Genomic DNA, 18981 nt, shown 5'->3' with positions numbered 1-18981 from the left:
CACCCAAGAGAGGGACCAGTTACATGCAACACCATCTTCTCCTCAGCCACTGGTCAGACTCCATCTCTGTCCAGGCAATTCTCCACCACCACCTCACCAAAGTTCAATTGCATTTATTATTTGCTACCTATGCCTTGGCAATTTGGTTTATGATACAGACATATGCTTTTGTCGCTCATTATGATATGCCCACCTGCCCAAATCCACAGTGCCCAAGAACAAAACCAACAGAGCCACAATGGTACCTCTGTGAGGCATCAGTCACTGACATTTCACCTCACTAAGTAACTGTAAAATGAAAGCTTGTTTACTTGAATATTGAACCAAAGAATAACCTGGATTTCCTGTTAACTCTCAATACTATCCTTCTCCTAAATTATCCAGACGATGCAAAGATTTTTTTTCCGTGCCTTTCCAGTTTGATATTGGAGGCTTGATCAGAAGAAGACGATCCTTCACTTGCGATGAGCATATTCCAACTGCGTTGACAGCACAGAATTTAGCCTAAATTTTATCTTTCACCTCTTTAACTCATTATATAAACAGATTCCATAACGCCACCAGGATGAAACTCAGCACAAATTAAAGGAGGACAATGGCACACTTCCATTCCGTTTTCATGGGCAATTTCCTTGAACTCTGGATTAATATGTATGCAGAAAAAAACATCTTAAATTACTTCAAGATAGCTAAAATTGTATAGTACCAGAAATTAGAGCATTGTAACTGTGAAAGAGACTTCCCACCTGAAATACTGTATCACCATTATACAGGAAACAGTGTCTTTTAATATGGAAAAGAGAGGAAGGAGACTGAAGAATAGTGTTTAGTCAAAAATATACCCTGCAAATTGACAAACATAGCTAAAAAATTGCCTTAGTTACTTTGAAAATGGTGGGAGGTGCCACCTTAGAAGCCCATGGGCTGCACAAAGAACATCTACTTTCAGTCACCTCTCCATTCTTAGCTCTTTGGTGGACACTGTGCCAAGTGGCCAATGGATGCTGTCTGCTTATATGAATACATAAAAGGATAGAAACAAAAATGGGCATTTCACCAACCAAGGGTGTTGGATACGTTCTGACCTGAGGTTAGACTGGAAACCAGCTCAAGATGAAAAGCTTTACCCATGCAGATGAACCCCTGCATGTGCTTGTCTACCCTTAGTTGACGCTAGGTTAGGACCGACAGTGGGTTCTAGTGCCCTAAAACACCTCCTTGAGAAAGCAGTCATTTTATGGCCTTGAAATAGTTCCACCTGATCATCACTGAGGAAAAGGCAAACTTCACACGCTTTAACCATCTCAAGTCTCCATCTTTCTGGAAAGCATAAAATAAGCAGCATAAAAAAATGACACCACAGGACCTTATAAGAGAGTTAAGACCATATTCATTAGAAATGAAATACAAAATACAATGATGCTGCAGGTCAGGGGGCAGCAGGCGAACAAGACCCCCACCATTCCCTACCCTTACCCCAATCCAAGGAATGCACCTATATAATACAAATTAGAGATCTCCAACAGGGAGGAGGGGTTTTACAAAGTGATCTTCTTGCTGTACAGAAAATATATTATTTGCTGGAAGTCACTGTTGAGCTTTTAAGGGCCCAGGGTCAGTCACTTCTCAGGAAAGTCCTGAAGGCACTGATCCCTATTGCTTCCCCACCAGTTTGCTGAACACATCATAGATCTCTGGTTTTTCCTGGGCAAACTGCTCAGCTGTATTCTTCTGTAACCAGTCAGATGAACGCATCTGTTGTTGCAGGAGGCCAATAAGGTCACCAAGGTTGGAGCTACTGGCACTGGTAGGCTCCTGGTGGCGGGATACAAAAATGACTTCATCTGTGCTATCTGCTTTGCCATCCTGTTCTGACTGACAAGGCTGCTCCTTCTCCTCAGCCAATATCTCCTGCTCCCGCTCTTCCAATACCTTGCGGATCCGTTGCATACCTGCAGTGATATAAGGAGAAACATGAGTGGATTAGTTTAAGTCACAAGTGTCCCCATACCCATCCAATCCAGAAAAAAATACAAAGGATGAAAGGAAAGGGACTCAGACATTTCCTCTTCATCAGGGACTGCAGCGATAGGACAAGGGGTGATGGGTTCAAACTGAAACAGGGGAAGTTTAGGTTAGATATAAGGAAGAAGTTCTTTACTGTGAGGGTGCTGAGGCCCTGGCACAGGGTGCCCAAAGGAGTGGTAAATGCTCCATCCCTGGCAGTGTTCAAGGCCAGGTGGGACAGAGCCTTGGGTGACACGGTCTAGTGTGAGGTGTCCTGCCCATGACAGGGGGCTGGAACTGGATGATCCTTTCCAACCCTAACTATTCTATGACTCTATAATAAAGGCAGGAAAAACTGAGGAGACAAGAGGATAATGACAATAGGGTATGTTTGGGATTAAAGAGAGGAAGAAACAGAAATTCTGATGAAAGAAAAAGAGATTACTGACCTAACTGCAGCCGGTGGGTCTTGTCAGCAAAGATGATGCGGAACCATCCAGGCTCACTGCACTCAAAGGCTTTACCACAGGACAGGAGGACCTTGTTATCCAGAAAACGCTTCCAGAGCAGCATTTCCTCCTCAAATGTGCCTGTCTTAAGGTACTAGGAGAGTCAGCAGAAAGACCAGATTAGTCACATATATGCTACATCACTGAGATCCTCATGAATTTGTGATTCCCATGAGGTCTGCAAAGGCCGGGGAGACACCTTTTACCTCTGACGTACAGCAGTTGTGATATAAAGGAAGAAATGGGGAGGAAAGTGGCTTGAGAGCAGTGAGATTCCTGCAGGGAGGGAAATGCACAGAGAGACGGAAGGAAAAGAACAGACACAAATACCAGGCAGGCTTCCCTCTGCTCATCAGACAACAGAGTTGTTGAAACAAAGTGCTTATCACAATAGTAAGCTTTCCTTTAGATGCAGCTGCACCACGTGCCTGCCCTCACCCCAAGAGAAGCCTGTCCTAAGACTACCAACCTTTCGGAAATCAATCCAGACAAAGAAGCCTGCATTGCGGTTGAGGAAAGGAACCCCAAGAGTCTTCAGCTCATCTGTTACATACGTATGGGCAGCCTTTAGGCGGGCACGGTTGGCCCTCAGATAGACCTGGTTGATCCAGTCTGACCAGAAAGAGAAAATAAAGAAAGCAAATAACAAACTGTGAAAGAATTCACATCTGAGTTTCCAAAGCACTCACAGTGCCTTTTTCCATCTCACCCTTCACCTCCTCTATTTGTTTCCTTCTTCCTCAAACAGCAAAAAGAGGGGCAAGAACTATGTAGCAGTTTCAAGTCTGTGCAGCAGAGTATCTTCTTGACTTCCCTAAGGAAGTTACCCTACATTCATAGCTCTTGGTTGTTGTGGAGTGTTTAACACTCCATCCAGGGCAAAGCTAGAAATCCAGTTCTATGTCCCTCACCCCACAAGCTTGTATTCTGTTTCTGCTCAGGTGGTTCTACACAACACTGGCTATTTCTATAAACAGCTATCACAACAAGCTGCTCCTTTAATTCTGCTGATGAGGAGCTCTGCAGAAATCATCCTTTTCTGCAGAAACATCAGCCTTGTGTTACATGGGCAGCTTCAGGATTACATAAGACTGTCATTAAGCTGTACAAACAGGAGACCACTTGGAAAGGAAAAGGGGAGAGGGATGCCCCAGGTACAAAGACACACAGAACAGCAGAGGATCATACATGGAGCTGCTGACTTACCTCTGTCTCTAAGCAGCTGTGCAACCTTGTGCTGGACAGGTCCACAAACCCCGTGGAAATAACACAAAGAAGCCACTGCATTAGCAACATCTTGGTTCTCTGTATATAAAGTACCAAAACGAATCCCAGAGACAGCAAAATCCTGCAGAAGACATAAAGAGACTACTTCATTACACAGGAAGACCAGGATCCTATTACTACTGCCTTGTTCCTTCCAGCATAAAGAACCTGAGGACACCAGGCCAATGCTATCAGCTGGGAGCCATGGCACGATGGCAACCAGCACTCACCTTAGTTATGCCCCACATCACATGAGTCCGCTGTGGATCAGGCAATCTGTATGTAGAAGGATGCAGATGGGCAGTTAGTTTCATAGGTGTTGAAGCTTTTGGATCACCAGTGCAGCATTGCAGAAACAGAGAGGCAGCATTACACAATGACAGTGCAGCACAGAACATCAGTCAAGTAGGGAGAATTCAAATCTGACCTAACCTTAGAAGACAGGAACTCCCTGGAACTAGTTTTAGACACAAGTGAAAGTATTTCAGATCTACAGATACCTGCAAGTGCTGTATTTCATGAGCAGATTTCCTGCACATCTGAAGCTTGTACATAAAATGCCAGAAAGCAGGCTTGTGCCAATGTATTTGCCAAGAATTAAGTCATTTTCTTTTACACCCAAACCTAGCAACACTAAGCTAACACATACAAGTATATTTCATTTCCTTGCAATTGAGCATGAACAAAAAGATGGTGTAACGGGTGAAAACTAGAAATTAGAGGCAAAGAAACAAAACCACCCAAAGGAAACCAACCAAAAATCCACCATATTTTTAAAAGGTGAGATTTGAAGTTTCTGATCTCATTAAATCACTACCTAATAAAACCAATCCTCCAGCCTGTAACAACACTGTGATCCATGACTACTGTGTGAAAAAAGAAAGCAAATAGCAATAGAAAGTCCTTACAGGCATCAAATGAAGTGTGGGAAAGAGATAACAAAGTTTAGATAGGAAGAAAAGCCTCATTCTCAACACATGAAACAACTCTTTACAGTTCTGGGGACTGTCACAGGCAAATACCAAAGCACGCACTGAAAAGCGTACCCCAACAGAAAACTAACCACCGATTTTTACTTGCCAGATGGCACTTGCCAAAATGCATTTGCCATTCAGAAATGACAAAAAGGAAGGAATGGGCATAAGGCAGACTCAGAATGTGCGAGCTCATGACTTAACTTCCAGTCACAAGTTCTCAGCAAGGCATCATGGTGAACTGTCACTGGAAAGATGGCTAGGGAAGTAGGAGCTGATTTTACCTGTCCATGCCCAAGACACTGTGAAACGTGGCTGAGTCATCAAAAACTGACAGCATGTAGATCTCATCTACTATCACGTGCAGTTCGTGTCTGCAAAAGGACAAAATGGAGATTACAAAAGAAGGCTGATTCTGGGTTAGAAAAAAGACAGATTCAGGCCTGCAAAGACTTGCTTTATACAAAGAAGAGGGACACTCAATTTTGCAGCAGTAAAGCAGTTTTCTCCCAACTCAGAAGGTCCATTATGTGTACGTTGAAGTGATCTGAGATCTTCCCCTGTCACCCACTGCAACCATGTAATGAGATAAAAATTCAGTCATTTCCAATGCACTAATGAATATTAATTCCTGTACTGATAATGCAGGATACTAATACTAATTTTGACTGTAATAAGAAGTTGTATCAGCAATCCCCTCAGATTCTGAATCTCAGAGGGTATTCATGATCCAGGACAAAACTGGGAACCCATATTCATATATTTCTTTGTCTTTGCACTGAGAAATTGTGAGGAAAAGAACTCGGCTTCCTACCAGGGAAGCACAGCACCATAGTGTTTGCTAGCACCACCACCAAACGAAACTTGCATTCCTTGTTGCAAGTTGCTTTGCCACTCCAGATGACTGAATGGCCCATGTTCCCTTGTTCCCACTACTCCTTCCCCCCTTAAGCCCACTGTTGTATGTGAAGAATAGACCGGTTGCCTGACTTAGAAGATATTCACAGATAAAGTCAGGGACACTGAGTAATCCATCAGATTCCTGAAGCCGTATCCGACTCAGGATGCCTCAGCCTCCCAAACTGACGTACCTTTTAGCAAATTCCAGGTAATCCCGTAGCTCTGACAAGGAGTAGATGTCCCCAAGGGGATTTTGGGGATTCAGAAGAATTAAGGCCCTTACAGTGACGCCCTGCAGAACACAAATAAAGCAGCAATAAGAAAGCACACATCATGGGAGAGACTTTCAGTGCCTCTTACTTGAGTGTGACACAAGATCCCCCTTAAGCCTCCAATGTGACTTTTCACCTCAGAGGTTAGATTGTATGAGAACGCTTTGAACCACAAATAAAGGGTTTTTTTTACTATTATATCACTTACAAAGTGAACTGAGGACAAGATTATAGAATGAATCTATGGTTTTGAAAAGAGGGACACTGACACAACTGTTGCTATTTGGTCAACCAATGATGAGAAAGATGTTCTCAGCATGGAAGAGAACTTTTTCTCAGCTGTATCAGTAATTGGGAAGTCACAAATTACTGAAGATTGTCCATGAATGTGGCAAGAAAGATGGGAATTTGAGCTACCTCAAAGCAGCCTTCCAGTATCTGAAGGGGGCCTATAAGGATGCTGGAGAGGGACTCTTCATTAGGCACTGTAGTGATAGGACAAGGGGTAATGGGTTAAAACTTAAACAGGGGAAGTTTAGACTGGATATAAGGAAGAAGTTCTTTACTGTAAGGGTGGTGAGGCACTGGAATGGGTTGCCCAGGGAAGTTGTGAATGCTCCATCTCTGGTGGTGCTCACGGCCAGGTTGGACAGAGCCTTGGGTGACATGGTTTAGTGTGAGGTGTCCCTTCCCATAGCAGGGGGAGTTGGAACTGGATGATCTTAATGTCCTCTCCAACCCTAACTATTCTATGAGTCTATGATTCTATGAAGATGTCGGAGCTGGTAATGATCTAAAGATGCAGCTAAACATATACAGGGCTTAGGACAGCATCAAAACTTACCGACTAACTCATCAGAAAGATGATACTCATCTACATTTATTCTCTAGATTTGCACCTCTTACCCACCTGCAGAATCTCTTGGTGTTCATAGTGGAATCATGTGGGCTACTGTGCAGAGCAGTTAGTTTTGGAGTAACTCAGCTGGCCTTCCTGAAGGATAAACCTTGGGTAGTGCCTACTTTCTAGTGCATGCCCAAGTACTTTTTTTGTGTGATATGAAAGGGTTCCAGTGCTTTGTGAATGGCCTGGTACTCCTAGTGTACGCAACAATGGGGGGTTCCCCCTAAAACTGCCCCTGAGTTTGCCTGATCTTAGGTGGTCTACAAGGACAACTGGAAAGCCAGGGGCTAGGTTTTATCTTCAAGGCCACTTCTGGGACGTACCACCTCAAACGTACTGTAGTCTTAACTGGTGATGTGAAGCTCAGCTAAACTCACCTCTGCCCGGGCATTCTGTAAGGCCTTTTCCAGTTTTTCCACTGTAAGCTGAAATGGTCGAGTGCTTGTTCCAGTAATCTGAAAGGCATCATAAAGATAAAAAAAGGCCAAGTTATTTCAATCGAGTCTTGAGCCAATCCTCTGGGAAATATTCCCCAAAAGAACCCAGCAATAATGACCTGGGAACATCTTCTTACCCTTTTATACTACAGAGATAACAAACAAATAAATAGTCAAAGAAGTATGTTCACCATAGGCTGGCCACACACAGAATTCTCTGCTTATCTTCGGATAACTAAAACAATGCGAGATCTCCATCTGCTTGTCCACCCCGGGATCATTTTTAGTAGGACAGTACATACTTCTGTCCACAAGGCTCAAAATGGCCATTTTTTCCCTCTCAAGAACCGTTACTGGAGTAAGATACAAGAAAAGGACATGGAATTGTTGGAACAAGTCCAGAGGAGGCCACGAGGGTGATCCGGGGCTGGAGCATCTCCCGTATGGAGACAGGCTGAGAAAGTTGGGGCTGTTCAGCCTGGAGAAGAGAAGGCTGCATGAAGACCTCATAGCAGCCTTCCAGTATCTGAAGGGGGCCTATAGGGATGCTGGGGAATTAGGGAATGTAGTGATAGGACAAGGGGTAAAGGGGTAAAACTTAAACAGGGGAAGTTTAGATTGGATATAAGGAGGAAGTTTTTTCCTGTTAGGGTGGTGAGGCACTGGAATGGGTTGCCCAGGGAGGTTGTGAATGCTCCATCCCAGACGGTGTTCAAGGCCAGGTTGGACAGAGTCTTGGGTGAGATGGTTTAGTGTGAGGTGTCCCTGCCCATGGCAGGCGGTTGGAATTGGATGATCTTAAGGTCCTTTCCAACCCTAACTATTCTATGATTCTATGAAAATCTGGAATCCAGATTTGTGGTCTCCACCAACTTCCTTGCAAACTATGTGCCCAACTTCCCAGCAATAAATTGAGAAAACATCCACAGCCTTCACCCCATTCTTGTTTTGAGGACTGGTTTCAGAGGTTCCCAAAGCTTGACACTTTCCAGTATCAATTATTTGTCAACTGGTTGGCATCCCTCTGATCTTACCTTACTGTCTAAATAGGCATACACCAGCTTGACGTTACCATAGAGGAAGACACTCTGGGTGATACCACCATAAAAGGGAGTAGCAATCAGAACAGCTTCTGGAAACAAGAAAACAAGGTTGGTTATCAACAAGTCACACTCCTTCTCTTTTTTCTAATGTACTTCTGCTAAATGTGAAAGCTGTCTTATAGCTGTGCCCTCTGGAAACACTGTATTGTTGCTGCCTTTTCCTGCACTTTATTCTTACATTAATTCTTTTATCTTCTACAAGAACCCAAGTAAAACATGAGTATAGCCTACATTTAGTTCTAACAACCACAAAAATAGTGGTCAAAACACTAGATGTGAGTACATGATGTGTAGATCATGGAGATGGTTAGTTTCACAGCACAATCTTGTATGAATTAAGAACTTCACAGTAGGCCAATGCCAATTCCACTACTTCACTTTTAATAGACAATATTGAAACAGTGACACATTATTTCCCAGCAAAAATAAACATTAAAAACATCTCCCAGCCATCCACTTACCCCCTGGATCACAAAGAACTGTAGCTAATGCAGAAAATAAAGACCCACAACCATTTAAAACGATGACCTACAGAAGAGAGAGAGGTTAGTGATACATCTGTCCACAGAAAGAAAACACTATAATATAGTAATTTCTGACCATATCACTAAAACATATTTTCTCCCCAATTCTCTAATTCCCAGAATTTTCCTGCTGAATCCCACTTCCACCAGAAATAACTTTAATCCTGTTCTTTGCTTCAGAGACACTTTGTCCTGGCACCTTTCCTGATTCTAATAAGCAATAGAAAGAGTAGGCTTTTAGATGGGGAATTAAAACTGGGAGTAGTTCTGAACTGCTAGAAAAAGCAAACTGCTTTTCATCACCTAATATTGTGTTATCATCTGTTCATGGTAACAGCAGCTCAGACCTCTTGCCAAATGTGTGCAAAAGTGGGACCACTGTCTTGTACAAGAGCAGGTTTGACTGCTGCTTCCAGAAGACAGATGGTCACACATCCTATGAGTTTCACTTCAACCATCAGGCAGAATCTGCTGCCTTGGAGAAGCAGTGGTCAGCAAACTGATCAGTGGTTAACTTCAGTTCACATAAGTATGGGCTTCTGCTGAGCTACTGCAGCCAGAAAAGCAATGGCTGCACCAGCTTTTACAGGATAAAACTGACTTTTGTCCTGAGGTATAACAGCAGAATGGGACCAAATTAAACTCAATGGAAGCAATGAGCACTCTTTGTCAAGGCTGAGGGATACAGGCACACTAGGTCCCAGAAAAGAATAAGGAGATGCAAACACAAAGTCCCACTGAGAGCGCTGGCATAAGGAGCTGGCACACAACAGTGAAGCATTAGGAAGATACACAGTAGACCCGAAGTGTTTTGGCTGAAGGGTGCATCAGAAGCTACTACAGTGGCTATGAATCAATCCCATTTACATGATTAGAGGCTGTCATCTTACCAAATCATTTGTTTAAAGAAAAAAAAGAAGATGAAACTGACAACAAATAGCAATACATTAGAACAGACACCAATGGAAAGTGGGTTACCCACATTTTCTGCCTTAAGAGGTGCAGGGGCCTTGCAGTAATAGGTCAAAAATCGAGCCACTTCCTCCCGTAAACTGAGAAAGACACAAAAGCAAATATTGATTCAGCTTATTCTTCAAGAGACTGGGCTTCCCCAGGTCCACATCTCAGGAAAATAAAGCCAGGGTATAGCAAAGCCTGGTGAAAATAGCTAGAAAACAGGATAGCTCAGGCCCATGCCAGAGACACTACTTTTATACACAGCAAAGGTGTCATGGATAATGTCTATAATGGTGCACACATTTCTGATGGGCTTTAATCAAGGCACAGAAGAGAAGGATTAAAGTCTCCAAGTGTTCACTATGTTTCAATGAACGGTTTCGAGCTACCGAGTTTGTTAATGCATACAGTGCTTTTAAAACTGTGTTTGCTTTAGAAAATTTGTGTCTTCTGTCACATAAAATGATTTTTAACTGGATGAATGGGTCATTTACAGTTTTGCAAAGAAAAAGATGGTTAAATGACCCAGAAAAGTGATGTGTATTCATTCATTCTGCTTATCAGCCAAGAAGTCAAAAAGAGTTATAGAAAAGAGAAGACTTACAACATATGTCCTGTCCAGTCGGGATACTGAAGCAGTGGAGGCTCCATCAGATTCATGTCAGTCTGTGTCAGCTGTGAGCAACAAGAAGAACCATTAAAAGCCTAATCTGTGACACTGGAAACATGGAGATAGACGGGATCCATATATAGGTACATGCCTGTGCATACACACACACATGTGCAAACTTCAACAGCTGTAAAACTGGATTGAGAAAGCCACTGACCATCAAAATTAATGCAGCTTGGAGAAGCAAAGACCAGCAAATTGATCAGTGATAACTTCAGGTTATATGAAGTATGGGCTAAGTTACTGCAGCCAAAACTTCCCTACACAGAGATATACAAAAGGGATGCAGAATGGGCAACACACGATGCCCATAAGGAAGATGCCTGCAGAAGACTTTGTCAGCAAGAGAAGCAACCCAGAGCCCCAAAGCATGTTTCAGCCAAGCTCTGAGGACAGCAGCTTTCACCTGAAAAGGAAGCTGCAGTTGTGAAAGCTCAGCTCTAGACTGTCAGAAAAAGACAGAAAGGAGTTTGAATCACAGTCAGATAGGCATTGTCTTTAATAAACTTGTAATATAGTGGTTTTCAATGAATTCTAGCTTTTATTTCTGTCTCAGTTCCAAGTTAACTGCAGCTCCTTCAGATCTGTAATTCGGGTAAGTTTTGATAAGTGTTACAGTATAACAGGAGCTTTCAAAAGACAGGAGAAAAATGAAATAATCTTCTTAATAATTCTTCCCTAGGGCAGGCACTTTGTTCCTTATGAGGAGTTCATTCTGACCTCAAAACCAGATTCACCCGAATTGTGGAGCCCTTCTTAATGTTCATAACTCGATAAAGTATGCACACTGCTTTCATCTAAGTATTTTCAAGGTTGTAAATATCAGGGTTTCGCATAATCCAGTTCTATGAAGTTGCCAGAGAAAGCACAGTGGTGATAGAGGCAGAGAGAACATTCTACATGAAGGCATAAACAAGTATTATGTACAATGTACCTTCTAAATATTTAATGGCAACCAAATCTATGAGTTAATATTAGAAGAGGTGAGGGTGGAGGACGCTAGAAATAGGTAATAGTGAGGGAGGAGGGAAATTCAACATGCAGTGTGAAAGTTCCTCACGTGGTAACAAACTCACAATATTGTGTATTGGTGTTTTAATGGTGCCAGGCTCTGGAGCTTAAAGACACTGTCCTTATCCCATGCAGAATTACAACCTGGTAGTATAGGATTAAACTCCTTTACTGTGCTGCAGATGTTCTTGAAGCCTATGTAGCACAGAACTGTGCCTCCTTTAGATCTCCCTCCTAAACTTATCTAGAGGATGTAACATAAAATGTATCAGCAGAGTTTTCCAAAAGCTACCATAATAAAGAGGAGAACCCTTAAAGGGTAAGGAAAACAGATGGGTCAACTGAAGGGCAACAGAGTTGGTGAAGGGTCTGGAGAATAAGTCTGATGAGGAACAGCTGAGGGACCTGGGGGGTTCAGTCTGGAGAAGAGAAGGCTCAGGGGGGACCTGATCGCTCCCTACAACTGCCTGACAGGAGGATGGAGCCCGGAGGGGCTGGGCTCTGCTCCCAAGGAACAAGGGATGGGACAAGAGGAAACGGCCTCAAGCTGCACCAGGGCAGGTTTAGATGGAGCTGAGGAACAATTCCTGCCCCAGAGGTGCTCAGGCATTGGAACAGGCTGCCCAGGGCAGGGCTGGAGTCACTGCCCCTGCAAGTGTTCACACACCGTGGAGACAAGGCCTCAGTGCCATGGGTCAGTGGTGGCCTTGGCAGTGCTGGGGAACGGTTGGACTGGATGAGCTTGAAGGGCTTTTCCAGCCTGGTTGATTGTATGGTTCTATGATTCTGTGAAAGGAAGATCATCTGAGATCTCATGCCACAAAACATTCTCTACCTTTAGGGTCAAAAGTTGAAGACAGCAGTCTGATAAGCTACCTTACTCAGTGGAAACAGTAAGTATTTATTATCCCAAGTAGCAACAAATCACTTGCCTACAATCCCACATGGTGCTGCATTCAATGAATCCATACTGTAACTCCAGGCTGTGATAACTGAGAAGCTGGCAACAATATCTTTATTCAGCTTGTGGCCACAAGCGTGATGGCTCATCTCACTACAGCCCACAAAGACTCATTTTCATAACAAGGCTAATTAAGATGCAGCTGACACCATCTCCCTCTGCACTACTTACTGCAGGCTTGGTGTTAGTTTAAGGGGAGAGGACAGTGAAGGAAGGAAGGTACCACCTATGCAGCCTAGGAGGCACCTTTTCCGTGCAGGCAGCAGCTCTGCCTTACCTGTTCTTTTAGCTGGAAGGCGGAGCAGCGGGGTAGCGTCCCCCCCAGTCAGTGGATAGCAGGCAGAAATAAAACAAGGATCATTTTGAGGGTGGGAAATGGTGGAAAGGGAGCAACCATGAACTTCAAACTGCAGAGACTGATTTCCCTCCCCACAGACAACTTCAGGTAGGAGAAAGTGCCGCCTGCCCACCTCGTAGGATGCTCCTGGGCAGTGATTTTAATGCAAGCCAAGAAACATTCCTCTACAGCACAGTTCTGTTGTTTTCTCTTTTTCCTGCTTTTTGAGTGTGCAACTGAACAAAGTGAGCAGGGAGCAGCTGACCCAGTCTGACTTTGAAAGGTTTCAAGGGCTGCCACCATTCACTGCTGCCACCCTCACACACTTTGGTTAAGTTCACAACCGGGTGTCCAAACCGTGTGACTTTGGAACAGGCAGATGTGAAGATCCTTGAAATTAAATCGAGTTCAAACCTGATTTGAAAACCTCTGTATTAAACTAACTACTGTCAGCAGGAGGAAATAAAGTGCATCTTAGTTTCATTTAGTTTTCTGAGCCAAATACATCCTTAAAGGGAAAACTCATCATGAAGAGGAACAGAAGAACACCCTTGCTCCTCTCCTCCTGGAAAAATAACATACATAAATGTACAAACAGCTGGATTTAAAACTGCCTTCCAACAAATGCAAAATTCACAATGAAAAGCTTTGCAGACAAGCTTAAGCAACAGCAATAACTCCAGGAAAGTGCAAGCACCAAGGAGGAACTATAGAGCAAATTCAATGTTCAGTGTTTCTGTTCGGAGTAGCACTTACCCGCTTAGACATCAGGTCAAAGCAGAGTTTATTCTCACTGGTGCCGAAGTTTATTATACCCTAGAAAAAAAAGAAGTAACTTATTGTTTATAGATACAAAACCAGGTGCATAAATCACTTTAGCTGTCACTTCACTAAATATTTTGCTACCCTTCAGGGGCTACAAGAAGTCTGGAGAGGGGCTTTGGACAAGTGCCTGTAGGGACAGGCCAAGGGGAATGGCTTTAACCTGCCAGAGGGGAGACTGAGATGAGCTCTTAGGCAGAAGCTCTTCCCTGTGAGGGTGCTGAGGCGCTGGCACAGGGTGCCCAGAGAAGCTGTGGCTGCCCCATCCCTGGCAGTGCTCAAGGCCAGGTTGGACGGGGCTTGGAGCAACCTGCTCTAGGGGAAGATGTCCCTGCTCATGCCAGGGGTTTGGAACTGGATGAGCTTTAAGGCCCCTTAAAACCTTAACAATTCCATGATTCTTTATCTAAAAGCATTTGTTTATCAGTCATTATCATTCCACCCCACTGATTTGCTCAGAAACCACCTGAACAGTAATCATGAAAAGTGGTTCAAACACTAGATTTTCCCCTCTGGAGAGATGTCCTTACAGCTCCAGGTTTAGGACGTGACCTTGCTTATTTAGCACTACATCAGATCTTGAAGAGTTCAAACCTAGTAGCACATTTTCATTATTAGGGTAAGTTGGGTAAATAAATCTTTAAAGAAAGGAAAAATTAAGCAACTGTACATTTACGATGTTACTGAAGTACAGATCCAATTTTAGGTATCTGTTTAAAAAGCTGTCTCCTACACGGACAACAGTTGGTGGAAGAGCAAGTTTATGCCTCCCCCTTGTACCAAAAACTTCACTGTGTTTTTCTATCTTAAAGATTTAGTTGTCACCTCCCAACAGTGTGACTACATCAGGGATAATAATAGAACATTTCAGAAGTTTCAGGCAATTCAGTATCTGAACATAGGATCTATTTAAAAGTAATGCACAGATGGATCATTTACATTTACTATCCTTGTTGGTAATAGTTTGCCTTTGTGCCACAAGGGGGGTCCGATGAGCTACCTACAACTGAGCAGCGAGCGTGATATGGCAGATAAAGCACTGTTAGTTAAAAGTAATTTAAAAAGGTCTACCTAGCTGTATCTCCTGCACCCATCACCTGCAATAATCAGATATAATCTGAGATGGTCAAGGAGAAACAGGAGCTCTGTTTGCTCCTGCAGCTTTCTTTCATCTGTCAAGGTCTACTTTTGCTATTATTTCCCCCATAGGGAAACCAAGAGCTTGCAAACCTGAGCTGAACATGGTGTGCATCTTTGATACCCAGTTCATCTGCAAAAGTACTTTTTCTCTTCCTCAAACAAGTATTAGTGAGACCAAAAAAACTCCACTGTTTTTAGCATATCTGTTAGCAAACCTCTAGGAAATCTTTACTCCTAGCAAGAATACTTTGGGGTGCTCACTCACATTGGGGTTCTTGTCTTCATCATACTTGTCCGCATGATAAGCTTTGTACCCTTCCTCTGTGGAGCCACGGAAGATGCTGGCAATGTTGCCACGAGCAGAGAGGTAGGGGCTTCTCTGGAAGTCGCTGGGGCTGCAGAAGCCGTGCATGTCAACCCTCCTCTCGGACAGCGGCCGAGCCCTCATCTCCTGCAGGTCTCCTCCTCCTCCTCCTCCCATTCCTGTGATTTCAGACAGTGCCTGGCTGAAGTCCAAGCCCCGAGGCATCGCAACTGAGGAGGAGGAGCCGCTATGGCTCTGCTTGAGGATGCTGAGCATCTGCGCAAAGACGTTGAACATGCGAAACTCATGCTCGCGCTCCAGTTCAAACCGGCGCTGCTCCAGCTGCATCCGGCGCTCCTCCACGTCCAAATCCCGCTGGAAGCGGCGTTCTTCCATCTGCAGAAAGCGCTCTTCCATGGCCCGCTGCGATGTCAGGGTTTTCAGCAAGAGGTCATCGAGCGGGTCCTTCACACGCTGCCCTTTCCGCCTCTTCCTCAGCCGATGCAAGGCGGAGAAGCCGGGCCGGGGAGCCACGTTCTGGATCCGGGTTGAGGTGGCCATGTTGGGCTCACTGAAACCTGTGGATATGGAAAAGAAAGGAAGAGAAATCAAATGTGCAGCAAGTAAAGCGGCGTGGACATGCTTTGCTGCCTTCCTTAGGAAACATCCTTCAATCCACTGTAGGGTTTTATAGGAAAACCAAAGTCAAAGCTGTCAGGTACATATTGAAGTTTGACATTTTCTTTGAAGTTTTGAACTTTATATATTGGGCCTCCATTATGCTGCCAGCCCCAGCCATATTCAGCCTCTAAATGAACCTGAGTGATTGTCAGTTTCGTTCTATGGACTAACAACACAACCATGGCAAAGAGAACGTAGTGTAGTGGTTTAAACCCAGCCAGTTTAAACCGTTTCTTCCTGATCTCAGACGTAAACCTCAGAGGGGTTATCACAGAATACTCTGGATTGGAAAGGACCTTAAGATCCAGTTCCAACGGGCAGGGATGCCTCCCACTAAACCATGTCGCCCAAGGCTCTGTCCAACCTGGCCTTGAACACTGCCAGGGACAGAGCACTTACCACTTCTCTGGGTAACCTGTGCCAGTCTCCCCCATCAAGTCATGCTCTTCCATCTGCCTGTCCTAGACTGGTTTGAAACCCCCAGGATTTCCAGGCTGCACCCTTCCTGGCAGCCAAGCAACGGCCAAATGCACTATCAGTGGAGAAGTCTCATCGCCAGTAACAGGCAACGCTGTTTCTGCCAGTGACTTCCAAACCCATCTTTCCATGTCCTAACACACAGCTTAGAAAGCCAGGTAATGAGCATTCCCAAGTATTCTTCACCACTGAGTGTCCTAAAAGATTAGATCCAGAAAACAGTTTAAAAGAACACAAGGAAAAGTTCCACCTGCAGGTTTCTAGCGTAGCCACGGCAGAAGAGGGTCTCCTGATACAATTCATTACGAGGACCGCAGACAGCCCTGGTGATGCTCCAGTGATACCAAAGAGCATACAATTTCTTGTTTGTTTCAATAAGGCTAAGCACCGTCAGCATTATATATAGGAATCTACCACAAACACATAGCCCAGCTTGTGGCAGACATTCCAGCCCTTGGGATTATACACCCAATATTTAGCCCAGCTCATTTTAGGTTTCATTTACCTGCAGCTAGATACACTTTGGGAATGGCCAGAGACTATGAATGCAGCTCCCAGCCTTCTACCTTATAGCTTTTTGGGACGTGGAAAACCAAGGACCAAACATCAGCGTGAAAACCAGGTGTCTATCTCTGCACCAGAAAATAGGATCTCTCTTTCTGGGGAAACCAGGCAGAAACCTGATGCTGGAATGCGAAAGGCTCTCCCTACCTGACGGTGAAACACTGGTTTCAATGGGAATCTCCACCCTGGAGATGGGAGAGTTGTTCTGGGCCCTCTCCAAGAAGGCTCTCTCCATCTCATGCTCTTCAGGGGAGCCCTGCTGGTAAGACATGGCTGCTGGGGGCTCTGGGGTCAAGCAGTGCTCATCAGAGTTCACCTCCTCACATTTGATCTCCATCAGTTCAGGGTGCTGGGAGTGTTCAAAGGGCAGGGCCGGGGAGGTGAACTGGTGGTGGTGGTAGCTCTCCACCATGCTGCCCTGCAGCACTTGCTGAGCCATCATGCTGCCGCTCAGCGAGCTGTAAGCCAGGGCAGGCCGGCTGGTCAGCACCCGGTCCATCACCTCGTAGAACTTCCATGTCCTGCCGCTCCGCGGGGCCTTGCTGTTATCCTTGATCCGACGATATTCCAGCTTCATCTTCTTGATCTTCTCCCGGCACTGGTCGCCCGTCCGGTGGATGCCCTTCTCCCGCAGCACCTCTGCGATGCGGTTGAAGACGTGCTGGTTGCGCAAGCAGCTCTCCAGCTCCATCTGCACCGACTCGTCGGCCCAGAGCTGCAGCAGCTCCACCACCTCGGGGTCCGACCAGTTACTGCCGCGCTCGTACTTCTTACCGCGGAAATCCATCGCTCCCCTGCCCCGGCCGCGGGGCTGCGCCACGGCACGGGAGGTACCGGCGCCACGGGGGCCGGGGAAGGGGACGCGGCGGCGGCCCCGACGGGGCGGGCTGCGCCGGGGATCCTGCCCGGGCCGCGCACCTGCCCCGGCGCCTACCCCGGCCCCGGCCCCCTCGGGGGGCCCGGGCCCCCCGCCGGGAGGGGACTCTCGCACCTTGGCCCTCGAGGGCGCCCGGCGGCCCTGCCTCCCCTCAGCCCGTACCGGGCTGCGCGGCGGCCGGCACGGCACGGCTCGGCTCGGTTCGGCTCGGCTCGGCTCGGCTCAGCCCATCCGCCGGAGCCGGGCGGAGCGAGCTAGCGCGGAGCCGGGCCGGCCTGTTCACATCCGGGGTGACGCACATGCGTGCAGCCCTATTCCGGGATAACGCTGGTCCGTGCCAGGCACTCGCCGGGCTCCCCTGGGCCGTGCCGTGCTCCGCGCAGCGCCGACGGCTCCCTCCTCCGGCCCGCCCCGTCGGCCGCTCCGCCCTCGGCCCGGCGCCAGGCAGCGCCGCGCCGCGCTATCGCGCTCCGTGCCGGGCTGTGCCGGGCTGCAGCATCGCCGCCGGGACCCTCGCCCGCCCGGCACCGTGCCCGTGTCTTGGCTGGAGCCGCGGGGTGTGCAGCAGCAGCAGCCGGAGTTTGCGGTGCCCCCCGCCTGGGGTCAGCAGGGCAGCGCTTGGGGACAAGTCGCTGCCTGCCGACCCTGGGGTTGTGCGTCCAGTGGGGCTGTCCTAGAGCTCAGAAGCAGCGGGGCTGGAGGGAGCCGGTGTTGTATCGGTTCGTCCCTCTAGTTGTCACCCCACGCCGGTTGGTTGTGTGGGTTAAATCCTTCCAGGTGTCCCCCGTCCTCTGCTACATCCCTGAATAGGATCATAGAATCCCAGACTGGTTTGGGTTGAAGGGACCTTAAAGCTCACCCAGTTCCAACCCCTGCCAGGGGCAGGGACACCTTCCACTAGAGCAGCTTGCTCCAAGCCCCTGTGTCCAACCTGGCCTTGAACACTGCCAGGGATGGGGCAGCCACAGCTTCTCTGGGCACCCTGTGCCTCAGCACCCTCATAGTGAAGAATATCTTCCTAACGTACAAGCTAAATCTCCCCTCTTTCAGTTCAAGTATCTCCCCGAATTTCACAACCTCTCTGGGTGTGTGTTGCACATCATCAGAATTTGGGGGGGGGGGGGGGGTTGGCTTAATACCCAAGAAAACTTCCTGTGCTTTGTCCTGTGTCCCACTGAACCCTTTATTGCTGCCTTCCTAAAGTGCCTGCATTAGCAGGGATCAAGTGCATCTGCACAGGCTCATCTAGATGAAGCTCAAAGCCCCATCCGACCTGACCTTGAA

General features: G+C 46.4%; 1 protein-coding gene across 4 annotated transcripts; it reads right to left on the bottom strand.

The window, feature by feature from the left end:
- Positions 1 to 97: 97 nt before the first annotated feature.
- Positions 98 to 18033, bottom strand: ACCS (1-aminocyclopropane-1-carboxylate synthase homolog (inactive)). 4 transcript variants are annotated; one of them, XM_065684848.1, is made up of 15 exons: positions 17145 to 18022; positions 15060 to 15676; positions 13589 to 13648; positions 10458 to 10528; positions 9879 to 9948; positions 8834 to 8900; positions 8304 to 8401; positions 7210 to 7287; positions 5848 to 5948; positions 5041 to 5130; positions 4013 to 4058; positions 3723 to 3864; positions 2986 to 3128; positions 2457 to 2610; positions 98 to 1952 (listed from the first exon to the last, which is right to left on the bottom strand). In XM_065684848.1, exons 1-15 carry the CDS (start codon positions 17605 to 17607, stop codon positions 1654 to 1656), a joined length of 2499 nt encoding a protein of 832 aa, XP_065540920.1. In that variant the 5' UTR covers positions 17608 to 18022; the 3' UTR covers positions 98 to 1653. The 4 variants fall into 4 exon arrangements, with proteins under 4 accessions (XP_065540920.1, XP_065540919.1, XP_065540922.1 ...); XM_065684847.1 differs by having other exon boundaries at positions 16968 to 18021; XM_065684850.1 differs by having other exon boundaries at positions 17323 to 17431.
- Between the last annotated feature and the right edge of the window lie 948 nt (positions 18034 to 18981).

Source organism: Lathamus discolor, chromosome 6 (genome assembly GCF_037157495.1).
Source record: "Lathamus discolor isolate bLatDis1 chromosome 6, bLatDis1.hap1, whole genome shotgun sequence".
NCBI lineage: Eukaryota > Metazoa > Chordata > Aves > Psittaciformes > Psittacidae > Lathamus > Lathamus discolor.
Note: the sequence above shows the minus strand (reverse complement) of the source record. Positions and strands in the feature narration are given on the sequence as shown.